We start from the raw sequence: 18,474 nt of genomic DNA on the forward strand, positions 1-18,474 counted from the left end.
AACTGTAAATACTTATTTGGACAGAGAAGCTTTACCTTTGAGGCTTAAGCAATCCCACATTTTAACTGATTGATATCGCGGCCAAGATGAAATGTGGAGACTACCATGAAGAAGAAGAAGAGCTGTCTGATCGGAATATGTCGACGATATCTCGTCATGTTTTCGGCGACAACCTGGAACAACCTGCTTTCTCTGTCTCGATAATTGAGGTGCTCAAAGGTTCTGAGTTTCTCAACGAAAAATTTAATCTCTGAGAAATGGGAAATTGAAATTATTTTTCAATGTTTTCGAACAGAATATGAAGGAAGAGTATGGGCTTTTTCTGTGGCCTTGCAGTGTGATCCTCGCCGAGTACGTTTGGCAACAGAGGGAGAGATTTGCCGGTGTCCCCGTAGTTGAGGTATTTCCGATGATTTCCTATAATCTAATTTTGTTGAATGGTTCTGGTTATCTAGTTGTGGTTTAAGTTATTATTAGCTTGCAGCTCGGTGCCGGAACTTCCTTGCCTGGGTTGACGGCTGCGGCGTTGGGTTCCGATGTGACTCTGACGGATGACTCGAACAGAGTGGAGGTATTACTTTCTCTTTTTTATTTTTTCTTTTTTCTTTTTTCTTTTTTTTGAGGCCCATTAAGTATGTGGCTATGTTTCCAGTTCATATGTTTGGTTGATTTTTTTTTTTTTTTTTTTTTTTTTTTTTGCCTTCTGTAACTTCTCTTGTAATGTTAGTTGTTGTTTTGGATTGACAGGTGCTGGAAAATATTAGAACAGTGTGCGAGCTAAATAAGCTTGAGTGTAAAGTAACCATAACGATTATTAATGACCACTTTTTATTTCAGACCTCCACTGGCCTTGACATTTTATTTTTAAGACTTTATTCTTCTTACCTTGTAGGTACTAGGACTGACATGGGGGGTTTGGGATGAATTTGTATTCAGTTTAAAGCCAAAAATTATTCTTGGTGCTGATGTACTTTATGAAGCGAGTGGTAAATTTATTTTTCCGTTACATTTTGTATAATTTTTTACCTGCTTTCAGTTGACTAATTTAAGCTGAAAAGTTAATGCCATTTGTGTTGGTAAGCCTTTGATGACCTCTTTGCCACCGTGACATTCTTGCTGCAAAATTCTCCAGGCTCTGTCTTTATAACAACTTATCATAATCGGAGGTACTTATCCATTTGTTTTGAATTTTGATCTGATCCTCTATAGCATGTGCACTTGTGGTTTGCTTGCTATTCTTCTCTTGCAATCCTTATTTTATTTGTTTTCTTATTGCAATAATTTGAAGTGGGCACCATCTCATTGAATTCTTGATGGTGAAATGGGGATTAAGATGTGCGAGGCTTCTTGATGGTTTTTCTTTCATGCCTTCCTGCAAGGCATCTGGACTAAGTGGGAACATTCAATTGGCGGAGATTGTATTAAATAGTGAACATAGTGAGGTAACCAATGGTTGGTTTAGCATCAAGAATCATCTGTTTAAAAATTGTACCGATTGCATTCTTGTTTCTTGCTGTTGCAGGAGACTACAACCATAGCAAGGTAATTTGGGACATTCAAGTAAGCTACAAGGGTTAATTTTTGCGATTATGCTTAGCTTTTATTTTCACAATATAAATGCTCATCAAAGGCAGTCTGATTATTGGGAGAGTTAACTTCCTTTCTAGATATTGTTTGTGTTTCTAAGTTGGCATTTATATTACTGGCTGAGGTTTTCTCAATAATTTCAACATGGAAGATATTTGTGTGCATTAATTATTTTTCTTGATTATTTTGTCTTCATGAGCTGTTCATGCTATAGGGGTATTGCTATGTTTCATTATCTATTGCAATCTAAAACAAAGTACTTATCCATGGATGCTATTAGCAATACAAATTTCTTGTTCTACATCCAATCAAAAGATAGTAATCATTTCATGATCACGCAGAGAGATTCTTAATTTACCACCCTACAATCCTTTCTAACCTCCTGACCTCCTGTGATGCTACTCATTTTGATCATGGATTTCACAAATGCCTTAGAGAAAGCGTCTTGTGAGCTAGCAAACTTTGAAACCAAATCTTTAGTTCCTGTACTTGTGAGCAGAGCTTGGTCTGAAGAGAACAAGGTTTTCCCTTGTAGGATCGACTTGAAATATGTGTTATCAAAGGTTGTTGAAGAAGGATCCATAGGGGAACCGGCGTTCTTAGCATTGCTTTTTGGGCAAATACTTCTTAAGCTTGCTGCAAATGAAGGATTCATGGTGGGGTCTATATCATGAGTGGCATTAAAATTTCGGATTCTGTTTTGGAATGATGAACAGTGAGAAAATCCTAGAGTATGCCCTCCTGCATTTTCGTAGCCACAAACATTGTTATTTTGATGAGATAGAAAATATAAGTAACCGAAGGTTCTTTTTTCCTTTTCTTTTTTGAGGTTCATAAAATGGGGTGACTCAAAATGTGCCGCACCATTTGTTAGTACCTAACACTAGGAGAATAACCAGGCTACAGTTTTAATTACCTGAAAGAGCGACTAGGTCATCCATGGATAGACCTCTTTGGGAGAAACTTTGTTGCAGCTGAGAGATGTTAAAAGTTGGAGCTGGCAGTTGTATTGTCTCGCTTGCCTTCGATGTTCTTCCATCCTTTCTTCCTTTTGGGACATCCCACGTTGGTCCTCCAGACTGCATAATTGATTGAAAGGACAATCAGAAAAGTTATACATCTTAGTGACAAAAGTTGATTTCATGTTTCAGTTTTTTCAAATATAGCTTGCTTTGTTTTGTTATCTTACAAGTACAATAGCATCCCTTGCAGCTAATGCTAAGATGTCAGCGCAAGATACCACGCCAGGGCACAAAGCTTCCACTTCCTTCTTAGCATTGTCGATGACATAAAAGGCATGCAAAGAAACATTAGGAGGCCCATCCTTCTCTGCTTTGTTGTTGCCTTTTGAAGTTAACAGCACAGAAGCATCACAGCCCTTAAAAACAGAAAGGAAACAATCAGTTTCCAAGGAAAAAAGTAGGGATGAAAAAAAGATGTTCTGTTCTAGCGCTCACCCTTATGAAACAGTCATGGAAATGCATACGAAGTAGAGCTGCAGGAACTGTTTTGTCTCTCACCATTGCATTTTTCACTGCATTTGTAACAATCAACTCGACATCAGGACATGTTTTCTCATAGTAATTGAAGCTCAGTGCACGTCCTGTTGAAGATGCTGAAAATAAGAGAATTGAACTGAAGAGTAATATGGAAATGGGAGCCATACTAAGGTGTTCGTGGTAACTCTCAAGTTTGGTTTGGCATGGAAGCTGATCTATATAATGGGGCTATATAAAGCCTGATTAATAGGAGATAGAGGCATGGTTGTTGTTGTCCCACAAAATGAATAAGGAAATTAAGAATCTAAATAATGGAGTAGTGCTTCTTAAGCATCCTCACTAAATCACTAGTCTACTCTAGGACAAGATCCTTGTCTGTTAGTTATGGTGCCTGGCAAGTCTGCTCTCTAGCGACTTCTACTTTTTTTCTTTTTTTCTTTTTTTATTTTAAAGCTCATTACTTTTACTGCTGTTTGTGTTTTGTGCTTTGATGCTATCATGAGGTAATTCTCATTAGACCATATTAAGTCTGCTTCTCCCGTTAAAATAACCAAGTTTTTTAGATCAAGACTACAAAAGATCGCAGTTCTTCCAACCTTGTATATGTAATGGAAGTGTAAGGTCAGAATTAAATAGCTTGTAATGAAGCTTGGAATGGATGGAATACTTGAAGAACTGCCTACTTTCTCAAAGCATTAGAACTAAATATACATATATCGGCAAGATGCTGCCATTGATTGATATGGTAAAATAATATATATATATATATATATATATAAACAGAGTAGATAAATAGAAATTTAAATATTTTATTTTCCTTTTTTACAATGAACAATAGGCAAAGCCTTTATTATTATTATTATTTCTTCTTCATCACCCATTCAAGAACCAAGAGGGGATGAGGGTGAGGTGCTTGAATTTGAGTTGTCTCGGAAGTTTTGAATTTTTATTAATGTAGGATATCTTACATAATTACCATTGTATAATATAATCTCCTTGAAGAGTGAAGACCCATCACCAGTTCTTCCAGTGTCGTGTACCACTTTCTGCAATCAACTGGGCGTAAGATTAAAACCCTTTTCACAGCTTAACTAATTTTAGCATATCTGCATGATAAACTAGGTGAAAATAACACATCAACAAAATGGGGGCCTAAAACAGATACAGGAAGATTGGCAGGTGGGTAGGGATTAGCAATCGATTTTAAGTTATTATAGTCAAAGCTTGTGTTTTAAGTCACAGCTTTTATGATTAGTTATAGTGGATGCCAAATTTTATTGTAACGCTTGTGGGCCTTTTTTTAAAAAATAGGGAGACATGATTAACTAATTTTTAGCTAATCCGACAACTATGTGCTTGCTCTTCCTTCGGGTGCATGAATCTACAAAATCGGATGTTTGGTACTAAAATTTTATGGCTGAATACAAAAGTGAAAAGGTTTTCTTGACAATTCCATCTTTTTATTACAATTATTATATTCTGACATTTTCAAGTATCATATTATCAAAATATATGTAGCACCAATAAAGCTCTATATTCGCATGTATATCATCTAAATACAATAAAGTTTAAGATATTAGAGTCATTCTTAAAACTATAAACAATAAATTTTAAGATTAAAGTCCTTCTTAAAATTATGAACGTATTTGAATTACTCTCTCTTTCCTGGATGCTATTTTGGGTAACGGGTAGCTTGATTTGAAGAACCGGTAGCTTGATTTGAAGAGAAAGATCCAAAAGGATGCCCATATGCAGTGCCAAAGTCCCTCTCCATTCACGTACCACTTAGAGCCATCAACAAAAAGCTAAGCGACAATACTACATTTGTAGGCTTCACTCGTTGGATCGGAGCATTTCATCTCACTATTTCACGCCCAAACCCAAGTCCTCCGTCGACTACTTCCCAGCTCATCTTCCACTATTCTCTACCCCAATCTGCAATTGCACATCTCCTTAATCACATACTCAACAAACAAAATCTGCTCTCCTCACGTCTCTTCGTGGCCACGTAGACGAGCTCTAATAAGAGTTATTTTTTATTAGCCGGTAATTATTTTAATTTATTTTTTATTTTGATCATATTACTCTTTTGAATTTATTAATTATAATTTAATAAAATTAAAATTTTTACTTCAATATTTATTTATTATTATACAATAAATATTATATATGTTCAAAAAAATAATTATACTTTAAAATTTTATTTTTAATTATTATATATATTGTATAATAAATTAATATTGTTACATATATTTCTTTAATGTAATAATCAATTATATCAACTATATGCTATCAACAATCAAATCTAACGGCTAAACCAAACGGATCCTAAGACTATTGGGAGGAGACTGTGGTTACCGGCAATGGTCACAATAAGGGAAGAAGAAAATGGGAAGAGAACAGTAGGAGGACCTGCGTTTAGAATTGAAGCCACTGGAAGAAGAGGAGCTAAGATCATCCTTAATACTTTTATCTTGTTTGGGAGGAGTGTATGGCATATGATGGTTTACTGAATTAGATGGTTTCAAATGAAGTTATATGGCAAATGATGGTTTACTGACTTGTATGTTTACCCTAGAAAACCTTATCTTCCTTTGCAAAACTTCCTCCCAAACATAGTGTAAGCTGAACAGAAATTGAAACAGTGACGAGAAATTGGAGAAATCAAACTTGATCACTTAGATTGGCAGGGCAATGCAAGGGACGAACGAATTTGAAAGAGGCTGATAAGTCAGTGGGTTCAGTGGCTATGAGAGAGAGCCAATGTAAAGGTAATAAGATCCTCTTATGCTCCACTGATGGCATTTTTTTAACGGAGGAACCTGTTGATTTTCAGAAATAGGGCCACTGAGAAATAACTCACCCTAATGAAGAGGGGGTAGGAATTAATCCAAGCTCACTGGTCAATGCTAGTGGATACGACAATCAAGTTAAAAGACCACCGGAAGATGTGATCATGTCAAGGACAAAGGGCTTAAACTGATGTAAACGAGAAGTTACAAAATGATGTTAACTGAATGGGCACTATGATCATATTTGGTATCAATTTTTGGCTTTACCTATGATCTCGCGAGGAAAGTAAGAAAGAAGTTATAAAATTCTGGTATAACTAGGACAGAAGGAGGTTATATTTCTAGCTATATGGAACTGGCCTAAAAGATGCCCATGCAACTGCCCTGATAAATGAATCACAATAGAATAGCCTACAATAAATTGTATAATGTAAAGAAGAATATGAAGCTAATTACAAAATAAGAATTGCTACAATGAAATGGTGATGCAACTGAACTGTGACTGTGAGAGCCATTCCTGGCCTCTTTTGTTGATTGTGGAATAGAATAGTTGGCTAGTCCAGCTGCAACAGCAGGAGGCACTCTGGAAGCATGTGGTTCCATTGGGAACATGTTATAATCCTCGATGTCATAACCTGTAAAAATAGAGCCAACAAGCTTGGTTACTTATTAAAACCATCTAGCAAAAGCACTGAGGGTAAATATATGAAACAAAACCTACAATTGGTCTTTTTCCATCCCAAGACAAGCTTTTCCCGATCAAATACAACACGGTAGCCAGTCATAAAGTTTTCTGCAAAAAGATCAAGACCTTAAGTACGTGCACTGAAGGAAGATATTGGTTTCTTTTTTTTTTTTTTTTTGCCGAAACAAGCTATGTATTGATTGAGCAAACGCAGGATTCCACGTGCCCCATGCTACTTGGGTCAGAGCCTAAGCTAGTGTTACACCAGAAAAGGTATTGGTTTCTTATTTTTCAGAGAGTGAAGTACCCCAGTGCACAGATAATGGATTCATTAAAAGAGAAAACTAAAGGCAAAAGAGGAGAATTGATCATTCATTGGCCTATCATCATTTTATTTGATTCCGGAATACTAGGCAATAAAGAAATTCAATTTAAACCTGTTAAAAGTCCAGGTTGTTGCAAGTATAATAACTTCATAAGATTGATACTCCAACATTTGCAATTCATTTCTATTGATACTATTTAGCATGTATCCATTCTTACTCATAAACCAATTCGAAGATATAACACTCACGTCCAATTATATTGAGTTCCGCACTCTTGACAACAGCCAGGCAATATACAAGTTCACTCTGCAAGTAAATAGAGTGAAAAATGTTTACTATCTGTGTCACATAAACAACACAGGTAATGCTGAAAAGATATCTACAAAATATCACCTGAGTGGATATGACAATTACTGGATCAGAAACAGCAAAATGGCCTCCTCCTTTCATGGTTAACCTCAGGCTAGGTATCAGACTGGCATTTGCATCAGGACTACCCAGATTCAATGAGAAAAGACAAAGTTATAGAGGGAAAAGTGTGGGGTTAAACACAGATAAGCCTTTATTGTCTAACCTCATATCATAACAATATTCAAAGGGGATCCTGGGATCGGGTGGTCGTAGCCTGTCTTTTGCCTGTGAATGAAACTGTAAAAGAACATAAAACTTCTTTCATACACTGATGCTCATAGAGATCAAGTGAAAATTGAATTTCCACATTTCAAATGCTTACATTCTCAGAAACTGTTGCATAGGTTGGGTCAACTAAGTATGTAAAGGATGTCCCAGAATCAAAAAGAGCAGTGAAATCTACATCCACTAAGGTAGTCCCTACTCGAATTTGAGTCACAGTAATATTATAGGTTGGGCTGCAAAACATACGAGGGATAAGATCTAAAACAACTAGCTAAAACTTTTATAAAAGAAAAAACAAAGAAGTATAAAAATAGCAATCAATAAATAACAGATACCACTTACTGTGATGGATTTACATTGAATGGGCTCTCCTCTTGGTCAGGACTTCCTTTGTCACCAAAACTGATCCTTCCTACTCCATCAGATCCAAAACACATGGAGAAAGAATCAGCCGTTAAACCTTGCCTAGATAAAATGCTAGGAACAGAAATCTGCTCCATGCCAAGCCCAAATAAGCCGTTTGGAGCTGCAGTGTTCAGAAATGAACCACTCTGAACCTGTCCACAACTGCACAATTCATATCACTTTTCACCTCATGCCAGGTCCAAAACACAATAATAAAAGAACAAAATTGTAATCAATTAAGGTCCTCAATGTTCAAATAAATAATTGAATGGAAAAGCATAATATACCCAAATGTGATGTATGCTTTGACAGATTCTGGATCACTATCTTCAGTTGTTAAATGCAGAACATCCTCTACCAAAATTCCAGAAGTAGAAGTTTGAGCAGAGACATACGAGACCATGTAAGGGCAACTGCTGAATGTTCCAAGGCAGCGATTACGATGTGCACACAAATTGTTGTTACAGGTTACCTTTTTACTTGTTGATGATTGTTTTGGATTGTAAATGCTAAGCTCAAAATCCTGCAGAGCATATAATACATACAGGAAATAGATGAGCTAAATTAGCATCCAGAGCAGCAAAAGGCACCTGGTGCAGCAAAAATATCTTTAGCTGTTATTCTGATCTAATTACGTTTTTCTACTGTAAAGGTAGAAAAAGGCATATAGGTTCCCAATTTCATTTCTCTGGCGTAGTCAGTTAAATGAGTTATATATATTCACCATTTGCCATTCTTTAAAAGAGTTATGTTTTGCTCCTTCAGTGGATTTGTCTCTAGAATAAGCAACTGAAATAACAGATTTAGAAATTTGCTCCAATGAGAACAAGTTTAAAAACTGATCGAGGCTGAATTAACAAAATGTGGAAGGCCTTAATCACTATTGCTGATAGAAAATGCAAACATGTGGATGCCAAATGTCAAATCAAGAATCCCATAGTAAAAGACCCACTAGGTTTTCACGATAAAAGGCCTTAATTAAGAAGTTTCTCCGTACTTATCTTGGCATCATATTCACAAATACTATACACACAATTAACAAAATTCACACAGACCGAAAAAATTGGTAGGAAACCCATACAGAAGCATAAGCGGCGCCCTGAGTAGGCGCACATTTGCTGCAATCACAAGGCACCCAAAACAGATCACTGCCCGTATCAAGCGCCACCATAAACTTGACTCCCGGCGTCCCCAGCTCCACCGTCGTGTAATGCAAACTACACCCCAAGTGAAAAAAAGTTGAATAAAAAAATGTAAAACAAACACAAATAACAATAAAGAAAATCCAATTCAAGAATTAAAAGAAACATACAATCCTAAAGAGCTAATTCGAAAAGTGGAGTTCCCATCTGAGAAAGCGAGCGGTGCGTCTACATTGGCTAGTTTACGGCCTCGTAGAATCTGATCACGGTGGGCTAACTCAGCATAGTACTCGAAACTTCCCTTAGACGGCCAGTTTCCTAAAGGGAAGTGATTATAAGCGGAATGAGACCAATTCTTGAGCGAGTCAGAGAAGCGGTGGTGCATCTTGAAGGTGAAGATGCGGCCATGAGAGCATTGAGGAAAGAACAAAATTGGGAGCAAGAAGAAGACAAACTTCAAGAAAAAAAGCATAATTGGAATGGGAATGTGAGAAGGAACAATATGATAAGCATTGAGCAGAGAAATTCACATTAAAACCCTAGATCTTGGATACATTTTTACAGTTGCATGTGGAGAGGGTAGGGGGTGGTGGTGGTGGCGGTGGGGCCAGTTTAACTATTCGTGTTTTTTAGCGTGACAGTTGAAGTTGGAACTTTAAAAGCCCGGTTCTGAAAATCTCTCTTTTTGACTGTTTTAGAATACCGCCAGAATCAGATTGACGGCTCAGATAAAAAATGAGAATGCGGTGGCAGTGTGCACGTGGTACGTTCAAGTAAATATAGAATATACGAGTAGATTACATCAGATTAATTAATAATTTTCACTGCTACTTTATACTCTCAATTAAGACAAAATGATCGACCAATAAATATATTATAATATTTAAATTCACTTGATATCGTTTGGATAGGAACGTGAGTATGGTAAAATCTGTGTTTTCATGGAGACTAATGAATATTTGGAGTTAGGATTTCGCGGACAAGTTCAAATTCAGTCTGACTTGTGTGGACATGCCATAAACTTATATAAGGCTTAGAGTTGCATATTGAACCTTCATTAAGTTTTATCTTAATTCTTTTCGTTTGGACTGTCTCATACCTAGATATTTAAAGTTCGGCAATTATTAAATATCTATTTACTTGTTTATTAATTATTTTGTGATTTATGAAATAAATTTCAAAATTCTAATTATTGTCATGCGGCTGTATAAGAGTTCTATCAAAATTTCTTTCTGCCTTTTCCAATTTTAAATTTTTAATTTTTGCTTGTTGGTCTTCCTCTTGTGCCACTTATACTATTTTGCCTTCTCTCTTCCATGTTATTTTGACTATATGATCCAAGATATGTTTTGCTCCTCTCATGATTTTTACTAAAATTTTCGAGGTGGGTGGTTTGATCTCTTTCGTTCTTTATTTTTTTCACTATTTTTCTCGTGATCTTATTGATATCCCTATCTTTAAGATTAGTGCTCTCCAGCCTAATAAACACATCGTTCTTCCCAACATGATAAATACTCAGTAAAAAATAATTTAATCTCTTTTTCAAATAACAAAAATTTAAACTAATATTTTTTTTTTACTTTTTCATCGCGATCTTTCAATATTAATAAAATAAAATATTTGACTAAAAATAATAAAATAAAAGTGTGAAATAAGAACTTAATAAGACAAATTAGAGTCTTAGCATAAAAAATACTTTAAAATTGGATTAATCTCATTACCCACAATTCTTATTAACACTCTCTTTATCAAAATAATTTTTTAAATTATATCTCAAAAATATTTTTAATAATATATTTAACACAATTAAATAGATAAAATCTTATAATATAATTTTGAAAGTATAAAATACTAAAATAAAAATTACATTATATGTAATTAAAAAAATAAAATAATAAATATAAATCTACGAAATAAGGAGGTAAAACAATTAGAATGAAAGCGTTAATCAATGACATTTTTATTAGACTAATCCATAAACTGATTGCCACTTGCTTTCCATTATACATTGATACGTTTTTCAATTTTCTCCTGGATTCGACCTATTTGGACAGCGTATTCAGACGTGTCATACTGAAAACAGCAAAATATGTTCTCTCATTGTGAAATTGGTAATTATTTCACAGCTGTTCGGAGTGTAATATCTTAGACACCACGCAATAAACCACCCTTAAATCTTAATATTGAGAGGATAGAAGAAGAACATACGACAATTTTAAATTTAAAAATTTAATGTTATACTAATAATGTAATTATAAAATAATTGTATCATAATTCAAAATATTATGAATTATTTATTTTATAATCGTATATAAAATTTTATATTTATAAATTTAATTTGATAGTAAATTTTTCTGAATAAATTTAAAAAATTTTAAAATTTACTTTTTTAATTTTTAATTTTGAATTTTTTTTAAATTAAAAAGTAAAATAATTTATTTAAAAAATTGAAATATTAATTAATAGAAAGAAAGAAAAAAGCAGTTTATTTTGAAATGGCATTCTCATGTTAAAAAAGGACAAAATTCGTTATTTCCAAATAGACTCAAAAACTGTCTGATGACAATTAAAAAAAAAAAAAAAACTGACTGATGACATTTTTATTTCTATTAATTAGTGGTCTATTTATTCAGCTCAAAGCTTATAATAATAATAATAATAAAACACATAAATCAGTGGTTTCCATCAGATTGCTGTTTGGAGGATTTTTTTTTTTTATGCTAAAAAGATAAAATAATAAGAAGAAGAAGAAGAAGAAAGGATTTTGGTTTTTGTATGAAGAGTAATTTAGCGTGTATAATGGTAGAAGAGGAGCCCAAGGCTTACATTGCTGGCTTTTAAGCCGTGGATTTGTTGTTCTTATATACGGGACTCTGTCTGCTCAAATTGACCAGAACCCAGTTTTTTCATTTCAGTTCTTTCGATTTCACCGATTCCCACAAATCCCTTCCAGTTTCTCAGTCTTGCTTCTCTTTTTTCTGTATTATCCAATACCCACCAAGGATAAAACGAAACCCACAATTTCAGAGTTTGAAGCAAGCGAATTCAAGAAGCCAATTGGAAGCAGCCCCCCCCCCTCTTCCTCCTTTATTTTCCCCTCAAATCTACTTCCACTTTTGATTTGGTGGATCTATAGATCCAACCCTTTACCCACGTATATTTCTCCTTTGTTCCTTTGGATTTTCATCATTTTTCAGATGCGGTAATTCAGTAGCTCACCAGAAACTGTGCAGATAACCTTACTTTATATTGTGAGTTTCTCTTTATTATGTCTTTCTGTTTCATGTGATTGACATTTGAGTTCCAAATCCTTTTTATTTGTTTGGCTCTAATCAACTCGAGAATTTTGTACCTGCTGGAATGAGCATTTGTGTGGTTGATGACTTTGAAGTGTGAATGTAGACTTAGATTTGACCTCCTTTCTATTTTTGCCATTCACCCCAAGCTGTTGTATATTTTATCTGTTTAATCTCTTGGGAGCACTGTTAGCATAGGGATAACTTTTATTTTGCTGTTTTAAGTGGAGATGGATATGGTTTTCTGATTTTAGATTTTCAGGCATCTATTTTTCTTAGTTTATTTGATTGTTTACTGAACTGTAGATCGATTCTTATCTCTTCAATTTGAGAATCTGTTGCTGCCTTCCTTCAGAGAAGTGTTCTCTTTATAGCTCTTTCAGTTATTGGTGTGTAGGAGGGGAGACTGGTGGAGTTTATTGGAAGGAGTGGTATTGCATCCAATTTTGGATGTCGAGGAATTGGCGGCTGTCCCCGGTGAGATGAGGGATGTTATCAAAGTTGATGAACTTTTTGAGGTCCTGCTGGCGGCCGTCCTCGGAACGTTATGCCCACACGAGTTCGGATGCAGCGGGCCGGCAAGATGGGCTCCTTTGGTACAAAGACACTGGGAAGCACTTGCATGGTGAATTTTCTATGGCTGTCTTGCAGGCCAATAATTTGCTTGAGGATCAGAGCCAGCTTGAGTCCGGTCTCTTGAGCACTCTTGACTCTGGCCCCTATGGTACCTTCATTGGAGTATATGATGGCCATGGAGGGCCAGAGACATCGCGTTACATTAGTGATCATCTGTTTCGGCATCTAAAGAGTAAGAAACCAACACCGTTGTGGTGCTTTTCACATGAGAATGTGTTTTTACCACATAGCTGTTATTTTCAGTTACATTTGCCAATCTGGAATTTGGATTGATGTCTTAAAAGAATAATAAAACCACCACATACTCCCGTCCCCCTTCAAATCCCCATCTGTTCGTAATCTAGTATCTTTGTTATTCGTGGTTCAGTGGTTTGATTCATTGTTGAGAATCACTCCTAATATTGGAGTTTGCAGGTTTCACCTCAGAACATCAATGTATGTCTGTAGATGTGATTAAGAAAGCATATCAAGCGACTGAAGAGGGATTTCTTTCTCTTGTCACTAAACAATGGCCCGTGAAGCCTCAGATTGCAGCAGTTGGATCTTGTTGTCTGGTGGGTGTCATTTGTGGGGGTACCCTCTACATTGCTAACCTTGGTGATTCACGTGCTGTTCTTGGTAGGCTTGTTAAAGCAACTGGGGAGGTTCTTGCCATCCAGCTGTCATCAGAACATAATGCGGCCATAGAGTCTGTCAGGGAGGAGATGCATTCTATGCATCCAGATGATTCGCGGATTGTGGTTTTGAGGCATAATGTATGGCGCGTGAAGGGCCTGATACAGGTAAACCTGGATAATTGTGGTAGATGTTTCATATAACTGGCCCTTTATAGTTTGTCTTATCTTGATATCTGTGCCATTTTCAGTATCAGATGGAAAACTTTTATTAAATGCTGAAAAAAATTTGAAGCAATGTAAGAGTATTGGATCTTTTTCTTTAAAGCATCAAATGCCCTTGTTGGTGTCTGTTTTTCTCAAAGGCAATGTGCGTTTAAGGATTTGATGTTCTCTTCTTCATTGTTCATTGTTCATGGCGCCTAATCACAGCTATGATATGATAGACATGCAATGGCTGGCATTTTGAGTGATTTAGTTCTTTATGTTTGTACTTGGGATAGTGAATAGTTCTGATTTTTGAAGGAGATTTGTATAATGTTTTTTTTTTAACTAAAAGTTAATGGAAATCACATTTCTCTTTCTTATTTTATGGGAAGTTAATTTGGTTAGAGTTGTCCTGGTAGAGCTTCAAGTGGGATGGAATTATTTACAAACCAGTTACAGTTAAGCCTCACGACTGGGGAAAGGAATTTGAGCGATACACCTCTGAACTTTGAGGTTCTGAACAAGTAGGGAGATTTAATTTGCTATGTGCAAAAGTGAAAAATCTCTAATAAAAGGATGGCTTGAGAGTAATCAATATGGATATGACCAAGTAATGAGTGCTTAAAGTAATTTGGAAAAGAAGAAACAAGCTGTGATGGTAACCTTTAATCTTAACTATTGTTGTTGGGGGTTTCTTTTTTATTGTTATTATTATAGGATAGTTTGATTGAGGAGTGTGGTTAAGCTTTTTGGAAAAATAAAGGATATTAACATCATTCATTGGCATGATAAAGTAGCAACTAGTCTCAGGTCATATTCAGTGTTGTCATTTTCTGGATGAAGTTAATTACCTTTTGTGGACTGAAATAAGGTATCTGATTCTTACAAAGGATGCTGAAGATTTGGCATGTTGAATTCTGTAATGGATACTGAAGACAAATGCAGAGATTACAGAAGACTAGTTTAATGCAATTTTAGTGTTAAGTGTAGCTATCATGCCAGGATGCTTTCTTTGATGGACAAACTATATCTGCTGATAGGGCTGTAATGAAAAACTACTAGTTGTCTGAAACAAATGTATTCATATTTACTACACAATTTTGCTATTTTGATATAATTATTTGTTACTTCTCTTTTTTTGATATATTTAGGAGTTATTACATAATATTGGCTTTAGATATATCACCATGTTGTTTGTGCAGTATATGTTTTCATATCAATAAATGCGTGAGCATACACATGTATGATGAGTTTTAATATGTTGATAAACTTTTACACACAGGTTTCTAGATCCATTGGGGATGTATATCTTAAGAAGGCTGAGTTTAACAGAGAGCCCTTGTATGCGAAGTTCCGCCTCCGTGAACCTTTCAACCGGCCAATTTTAAGCTCTGATCCGTCAATTTCTGTGCATGAACTACAACCTCTTGATCAGTTTCTCATATTTGCTTCTGATGGGCTTTGGGAGCACCTCAGCAATCAGGATGCTGTTGATATAGTTCAAAATCACTCCCGTAACGTAAGAACTCTATTTCAGGCTATCAGTTGTTGCTTAATATATATAATGTAGTTACATCACTCGGCTTCATAGGTTACAGAGTAAACAATACTACAACAACTTTGCCTTTATGTTTGGTGAATGAAAATGGACAACATAGGAAATGCAAGTTACTAGCAGAGATTTCGGCATCTCTTGGAACTTTACTTAGTGATCTATGAGCACCATTTGCAATGTGGATTGATGTACATGCTTCTTCCAATCTTTTGATTTTATGTTCAATTCTTTTTTTGTTTACTGAGCTTGTCAAACTAATCCTTTTGCTCCTTCAGTTCAAGAAATCTATTGCCTATAGTTTTGATAGACGGTTTTATTTTGTTATATACTTGTTTTCAAGAAAGTTCTCTCATTTTTCTATTATTTGGATACTACTACTTTCTATCTGTTTCTAGATATTTAAATTTCTGCAAGTCCCTGTGTTTAAAAAATTATTATTCTTATTCCTGACCAAATGGATTGATACTAAGGTTTGGAGAATTATATCGCAATAGCACGTGCTTGCTGTGGTAGGCCATGTGCCTTGCCAGTGCTGTGCAATTGCAAAATTGACGTTGAATATGCGGGCTTATTTTATGTTCTGTAAATATATAAACAACTCCATTGGGATGCTTGATAGAGCTGATATTATAGGATCTTAGTAAGCAAAATATGAGTAACTGTTAGGGACAATATGCAGATGGACCAGCCAGTCCAACAGGGGCCCAGGCAGCTATAAGTGTACTCAAGAAAGAAATATAGAGGCTCCAGCAGCAAAGGAATTCTGGAAGGAATGGGGTTGTCGAGGAAAGGACAACAGGTAGTTACAGATGCGGGAATATTGGGAAAAGAATCTTCAGGTGTCCAGGAGGCCAGCAACCAGAGCAGAAGGGATATATGAGAAAAGCAGGCAGAGAGAAATAGAATGGAGAAAAATTATCTTTTGTTGGTATCGGCTTATAGCTGGGCTAGGAGAGTTAATACTGAATTCCTTAGATTATTTTCTTGTTTGTATTGTGTGGTATTCCCCTATCCTTGAAATTCTCAGAATATACAAATTGAGTTTCTGTTTCAAACATTGGTCTCTATATGTCTCGTTCTTTATCTCTATCATTAACGATGGGGAAGAAATCTGTCGTCCAATGATTTTCATACTTGTCTGACTGCAGGGAATTGCTAGGAGGCTCGTGAAGACTGCCTTGCAGGAAGCTGCTAAAAAGAGAGAAATGAGATACTCGGATTTGAAGAAAATAGATCGCGGTGTCCGCCGCCATTTCCACGATGATATCACTGTCATAGTAGTATTTCTTGACTGGAATCTTGTGAGCAGAGCCAGCTCAATCAAAGGGCCTTCCATATCTGTGAGAGGGGGTGGAGTCAACCTACCAGCAAAAACTCTAGCTCCTTGTGGCACAACAATGGAAACTTAACAGCACTTGATGTAGTTGACATTTGATAATGCTTTACCATGTGCAGGACCTATATTAGAATTTACTTGGTACTAGCTGCCACTTGGAGTGAAAGAGCAAGAGAAAAGAAGGTGCAACCCTTAGATTAATTTTTTAACGTACAATGTAAAATTTAACTCGAGACAAGTATTTTATATCATTTTTTTAATTCCTGTGCTCATGAGCTGAAATGAAAGGATATAATCAGGGGAAGAAGCGAGCTGAAATGCAGAGGAGATGCTAAAGATTAGTTTTCTTTAGGTCAATTTTCTTGATGCATTCATGCAACTCTCTCTCTTGGAGGTTTAGGAGTTTTTGCTTTTTGTAAATTATATGAAACATGTGCCCCTTGGGGGTCAAAGTTTATGTACTTGTGCTTCCACACTAGGAAGTGGGTCTCTTGAATGGTTGGGAAACCTCTTCTTTCTCATCCTTTTTATTTTTAAAGGCATACTAATATCATGGAACCTATCTACCAAATTCTGCTTTTGGAAGTAAGGAGGAGCTCTTTTTTTTTCTTTTTTTTTAAATTCAAAGTTGTCCTCTGATGGGTTAAATGTGAGTAAAAAAAAAGAAGACTGCTCATAAATTTGCTTATGTCGACATTTTGCTGATGCCGGAGTGAAATTAGGCTGCTTCACCTCACCCCTTTTACCATTTTGAGGTTGCAGAAATATTCAGTAGCAGATTTCATTTTATATTTGTGGGAATTAGTTACAACACATAATGAGCCATGATCTCTGCCTACAAATTAATTAAAAATTGAGTAATTTATTTGGCTAGTAGTTACTTTATCTCGACATATGTATAACTTTTATCAGTCTTTCAACTAGCCACGTACGCAACTCCCTGGTTACTGGTTTGGATTAACAAATAATTTCCAAGAATCTTTTGAAAACCATGAAACTTTACACTTTTAAAGATTATCAATCAATATAATATAATATTAATTCAAGGACAAGTATATTTAATTGAACTAGGCAAGTGAAAGCTTAAAAAGAAAAAATTAGAAAAATCTAATTTTATTAATAAAAAGTTATGCCCACTCATTAGTGGAGGATCTTGTGATGTTAATTACTTACCCATGATATTCTGTGTCAATTATTATATCTTTACTTACCTAAGCATGGAAAGGCATAGAATGGGCAGTATACTTTCCAATTCTCTTCGTAGAAGGGACACATTTTGACCAAAAAAAAAAAAAACTCTTTAGTTGTTTAAATTTAATTATTTATATTATTAAATTGTATAAATAGTAGCAGATCCATTAGCTATAGGCTTTAGTGAATTCAGGAAAAAATCTTGTCTTGTTCACATTACACTGTGTAAGGTGGTCCTCAATATGGGGAGTGGGGTAGGTAGGGGCAATTCTTTATGCATGAGTCTTGCCACACAGAACAATTATGAACTTAAGACCTTGTTAAATTGGGATAAATAATCTAGTAAAATATTTTATTACTATTATCATTAATCTAAATTTAGGCTAAGAAAGTAAATTTTTTTCTTTAGGAAACAAACTTTTAAAGGTAAGCCATTCAATTATAGTAACTTTAATTTATTTAACAGGATCGTTAGATTGCTTTTTTCTGATTAAAAGTAACATATTTTATTTATGGCATTCTTGTTTTTTAACTTTAAATAAATTTAATATAATAAGTAAATTTATT

General features: G+C 35.2%; 4 protein-coding genes across 8 annotated transcripts; 2 read left to right on the forward strand and 2 right to left on the reverse strand.

The window, feature by feature from the left end:
- The first annotated feature begins 18 nt into the window (after positions 1–18).
- Positions 19–3,648, forward strand: LOC110621273 (methyltransferase-like protein 23). Of its 2 annotated transcripts, none has more exons than XM_043958782.1 (9): positions 19–209; positions 296–400; positions 485–571; positions 748–798; positions 893–986; positions 1,082–1,166; positions 1,289–1,442; positions 1,523–1,560; positions 2,800–3,648. In XM_043958782.1, the coding sequence occupies exons 1-8, from the start codon at positions 87–89 to the stop codon at positions 1,544–1,546; spliced, it is 723 nt and encodes a 240-aa protein (XP_043814717.1). In that variant the 5' UTR covers positions 19–86; the 3' UTR covers positions 1,547–1,560; positions 2,800–3,648. The 2 variants fall into 2 exon arrangements, with proteins under 2 accessions (XP_043814717.1, XP_021621217.1); XM_021765525.2 differs by having other exon boundaries at positions 1,523–1,542.
- LOC110621200 (peroxidase 64) lies at positions 1,835–3,251 on the reverse strand. The gene is made up of 4 exons (XM_021765407.2): positions 3,045–3,251; positions 2,777–2,965; positions 2,504–2,666; positions 1,835–2,328 (listed from the first exon to the last, which is right to left on the reverse strand). Exons 1-4 carry the CDS (start codon positions 3,249–3,251, stop codon positions 1,937–1,939), a joined length of 951 nt encoding a protein of 316 aa, XP_021621099.1. The 3' UTR covers positions 1,835–1,936.
- Positions 3,649–6,234: 2,586 nt separating the features above from the next.
- On the reverse strand, positions 6,235–9,720 carry LOC110610718 (aspartyl protease family protein 1). Its single transcript, XM_021751122.2, has 10 exons — positions 9,243–9,720; positions 9,012–9,147; positions 8,218–8,453; positions 7,868–8,092; positions 7,623–7,758; positions 7,464–7,537; positions 7,283–7,382; positions 7,138–7,195; positions 6,600–6,671; positions 6,235–6,513 (listed from the first exon to the last, which is right to left on the reverse strand). Exons 1-10 carry the CDS (start codon positions 9,542–9,544, stop codon positions 6,290–6,292), a joined length of 1,563 nt encoding a protein of 520 aa, XP_021606814.1. The 5' UTR covers positions 9,545–9,720; the 3' UTR covers positions 6,235–6,289.
- Positions 9,721–11,798: 2,078 nt separating this feature from the next.
- On the forward strand, positions 11,799–17,237 carry LOC110611506 (probable protein phosphatase 2C 46). 4 transcript variants are annotated; one of them, XR_006351609.1, is made up of 6 exons: positions 11,799–12,323; positions 12,766–13,176; positions 13,419–13,786; positions 15,108–15,344; positions 16,060–16,380; positions 16,529–16,737. XR_006351609.1 is itself a non-coding variant. In XM_021753019.2 (5 exons), exons 2-5 carry the CDS (start codon positions 12,858–12,860, stop codon positions 16,787–16,789), a joined length of 1,185 nt encoding a protein of 394 aa, XP_021608711.1. In that variant the 5' UTR covers positions 11,800–12,323; positions 12,675–12,857; the 3' UTR covers positions 16,790–17,237. The 4 variants fall into 4 exon arrangements, 3 of the variants coding, with proteins under 3 accessions (XP_021608711.1, XP_021609316.1, XP_021607907.1); XM_021753019.2 differs by lacking the exon at positions 16,060–16,380 and having other exon boundaries at positions 11,800–12,323; positions 12,675–13,176; positions 16,529–17,237; XM_021753624.2 differs by lacking the exon at positions 16,060–16,380 and having other exon boundaries at positions 11,800–12,323; positions 12,752–13,176; positions 16,529–17,237.
- The last annotated feature ends 1,237 nt before the right edge of the window (positions 17,238–18,474 follow it).

The sequence above is a fragment of the Manihot esculenta genome, chromosome 1, assembly GCF_001659605.2.
Source record: "Manihot esculenta cultivar AM560-2 chromosome 1, M.esculenta_v8, whole genome shotgun sequence".
Taxonomy (NCBI): domain Eukaryota; kingdom Viridiplantae; phylum Streptophyta; class Magnoliopsida; order Malpighiales; family Euphorbiaceae; genus Manihot; species Manihot esculenta.

Bases quoted from the DNA above. Each gene is read 5' to 3' on its own strand.
- LOC110621273 (XM_043958782.1), top strand. From the start codon at position 87: ATGAAATGTGGAGACTACCATGAAGAAGAAGAAGAGCTGTCTGATCGG. The intron at 401-484 runs GTATTTCCGATG...ATTAGCTTGCAG, and splicing joins CCGGTGTCCCCGTAGTTGAG to CTCGGTGCCGGAACTTCCTT. The intron at 1,443-1,522 runs GTAACCAATGGT...TTGCTGTTGCAG, and splicing joins TAAATAGTGAACATAGTGAG to GAGACTACAACCATAGCAAG.
- LOC110621200 (XM_021765407.2), bottom strand. From the start codon at position 3,251: ATGGCTCCCATTTCCATATTACTCTTCAGTTCAATTCTCTTATTTTCA. The intron at 2,966-3,044 runs GTGAGCGCTAGA...TCTGTTTTTAAG, and splicing joins TCCATGACTGTTTCATAAGG to GGCTGTGATGCTTCTGTGCT. The intron at 2,667-2,776 runs GTAAGATAACAA...TCAATTATGCAG, and splicing joins CAAGGGATGCTATTGTACTT to TCTGGAGGACCAACGTGGGA.
- LOC110610718 (XM_021751122.2), bottom strand. From the start codon at position 9,544: ATGCTTTTTTTCTTGAAGTTTGTCTTCTTCTTGCTCCCAATTTTGTTC. The intron at 7,196-7,282 runs GTGATATTTTGT...ATTTACTTGCAG, and splicing joins TAATTGTCATATCCACTCAG to AGTGAACTTGTATATTGCCT. The intron at 6,514-6,599 runs GTAGGTTTTGTT...CTATTTTTACAG, and splicing joins GGGATGGAAAAAGACCAATT to GTTATGACATCGAGGATTAT.
- LOC110611506 (XM_021753019.2), top strand. From the start codon at position 12,858: ATGTTATCAAAGTTGATGAACTTTTTGAGGTCCTGCTGGCGGCCGTCC. The intron at 13,787-15,107 runs GTAAACCTGGAT...TTTTACACACAG, and splicing joins GCGTGAAGGGCCTGATACAG to GTTTCTAGATCCATTGGGGA. The intron at 15,345-16,528 runs GTAAGAACTCTA...GTCTGACTGCAG, and splicing joins TTCAAAATCACTCCCGTAAC to GGAATTGCTAGGAGGCTCGT.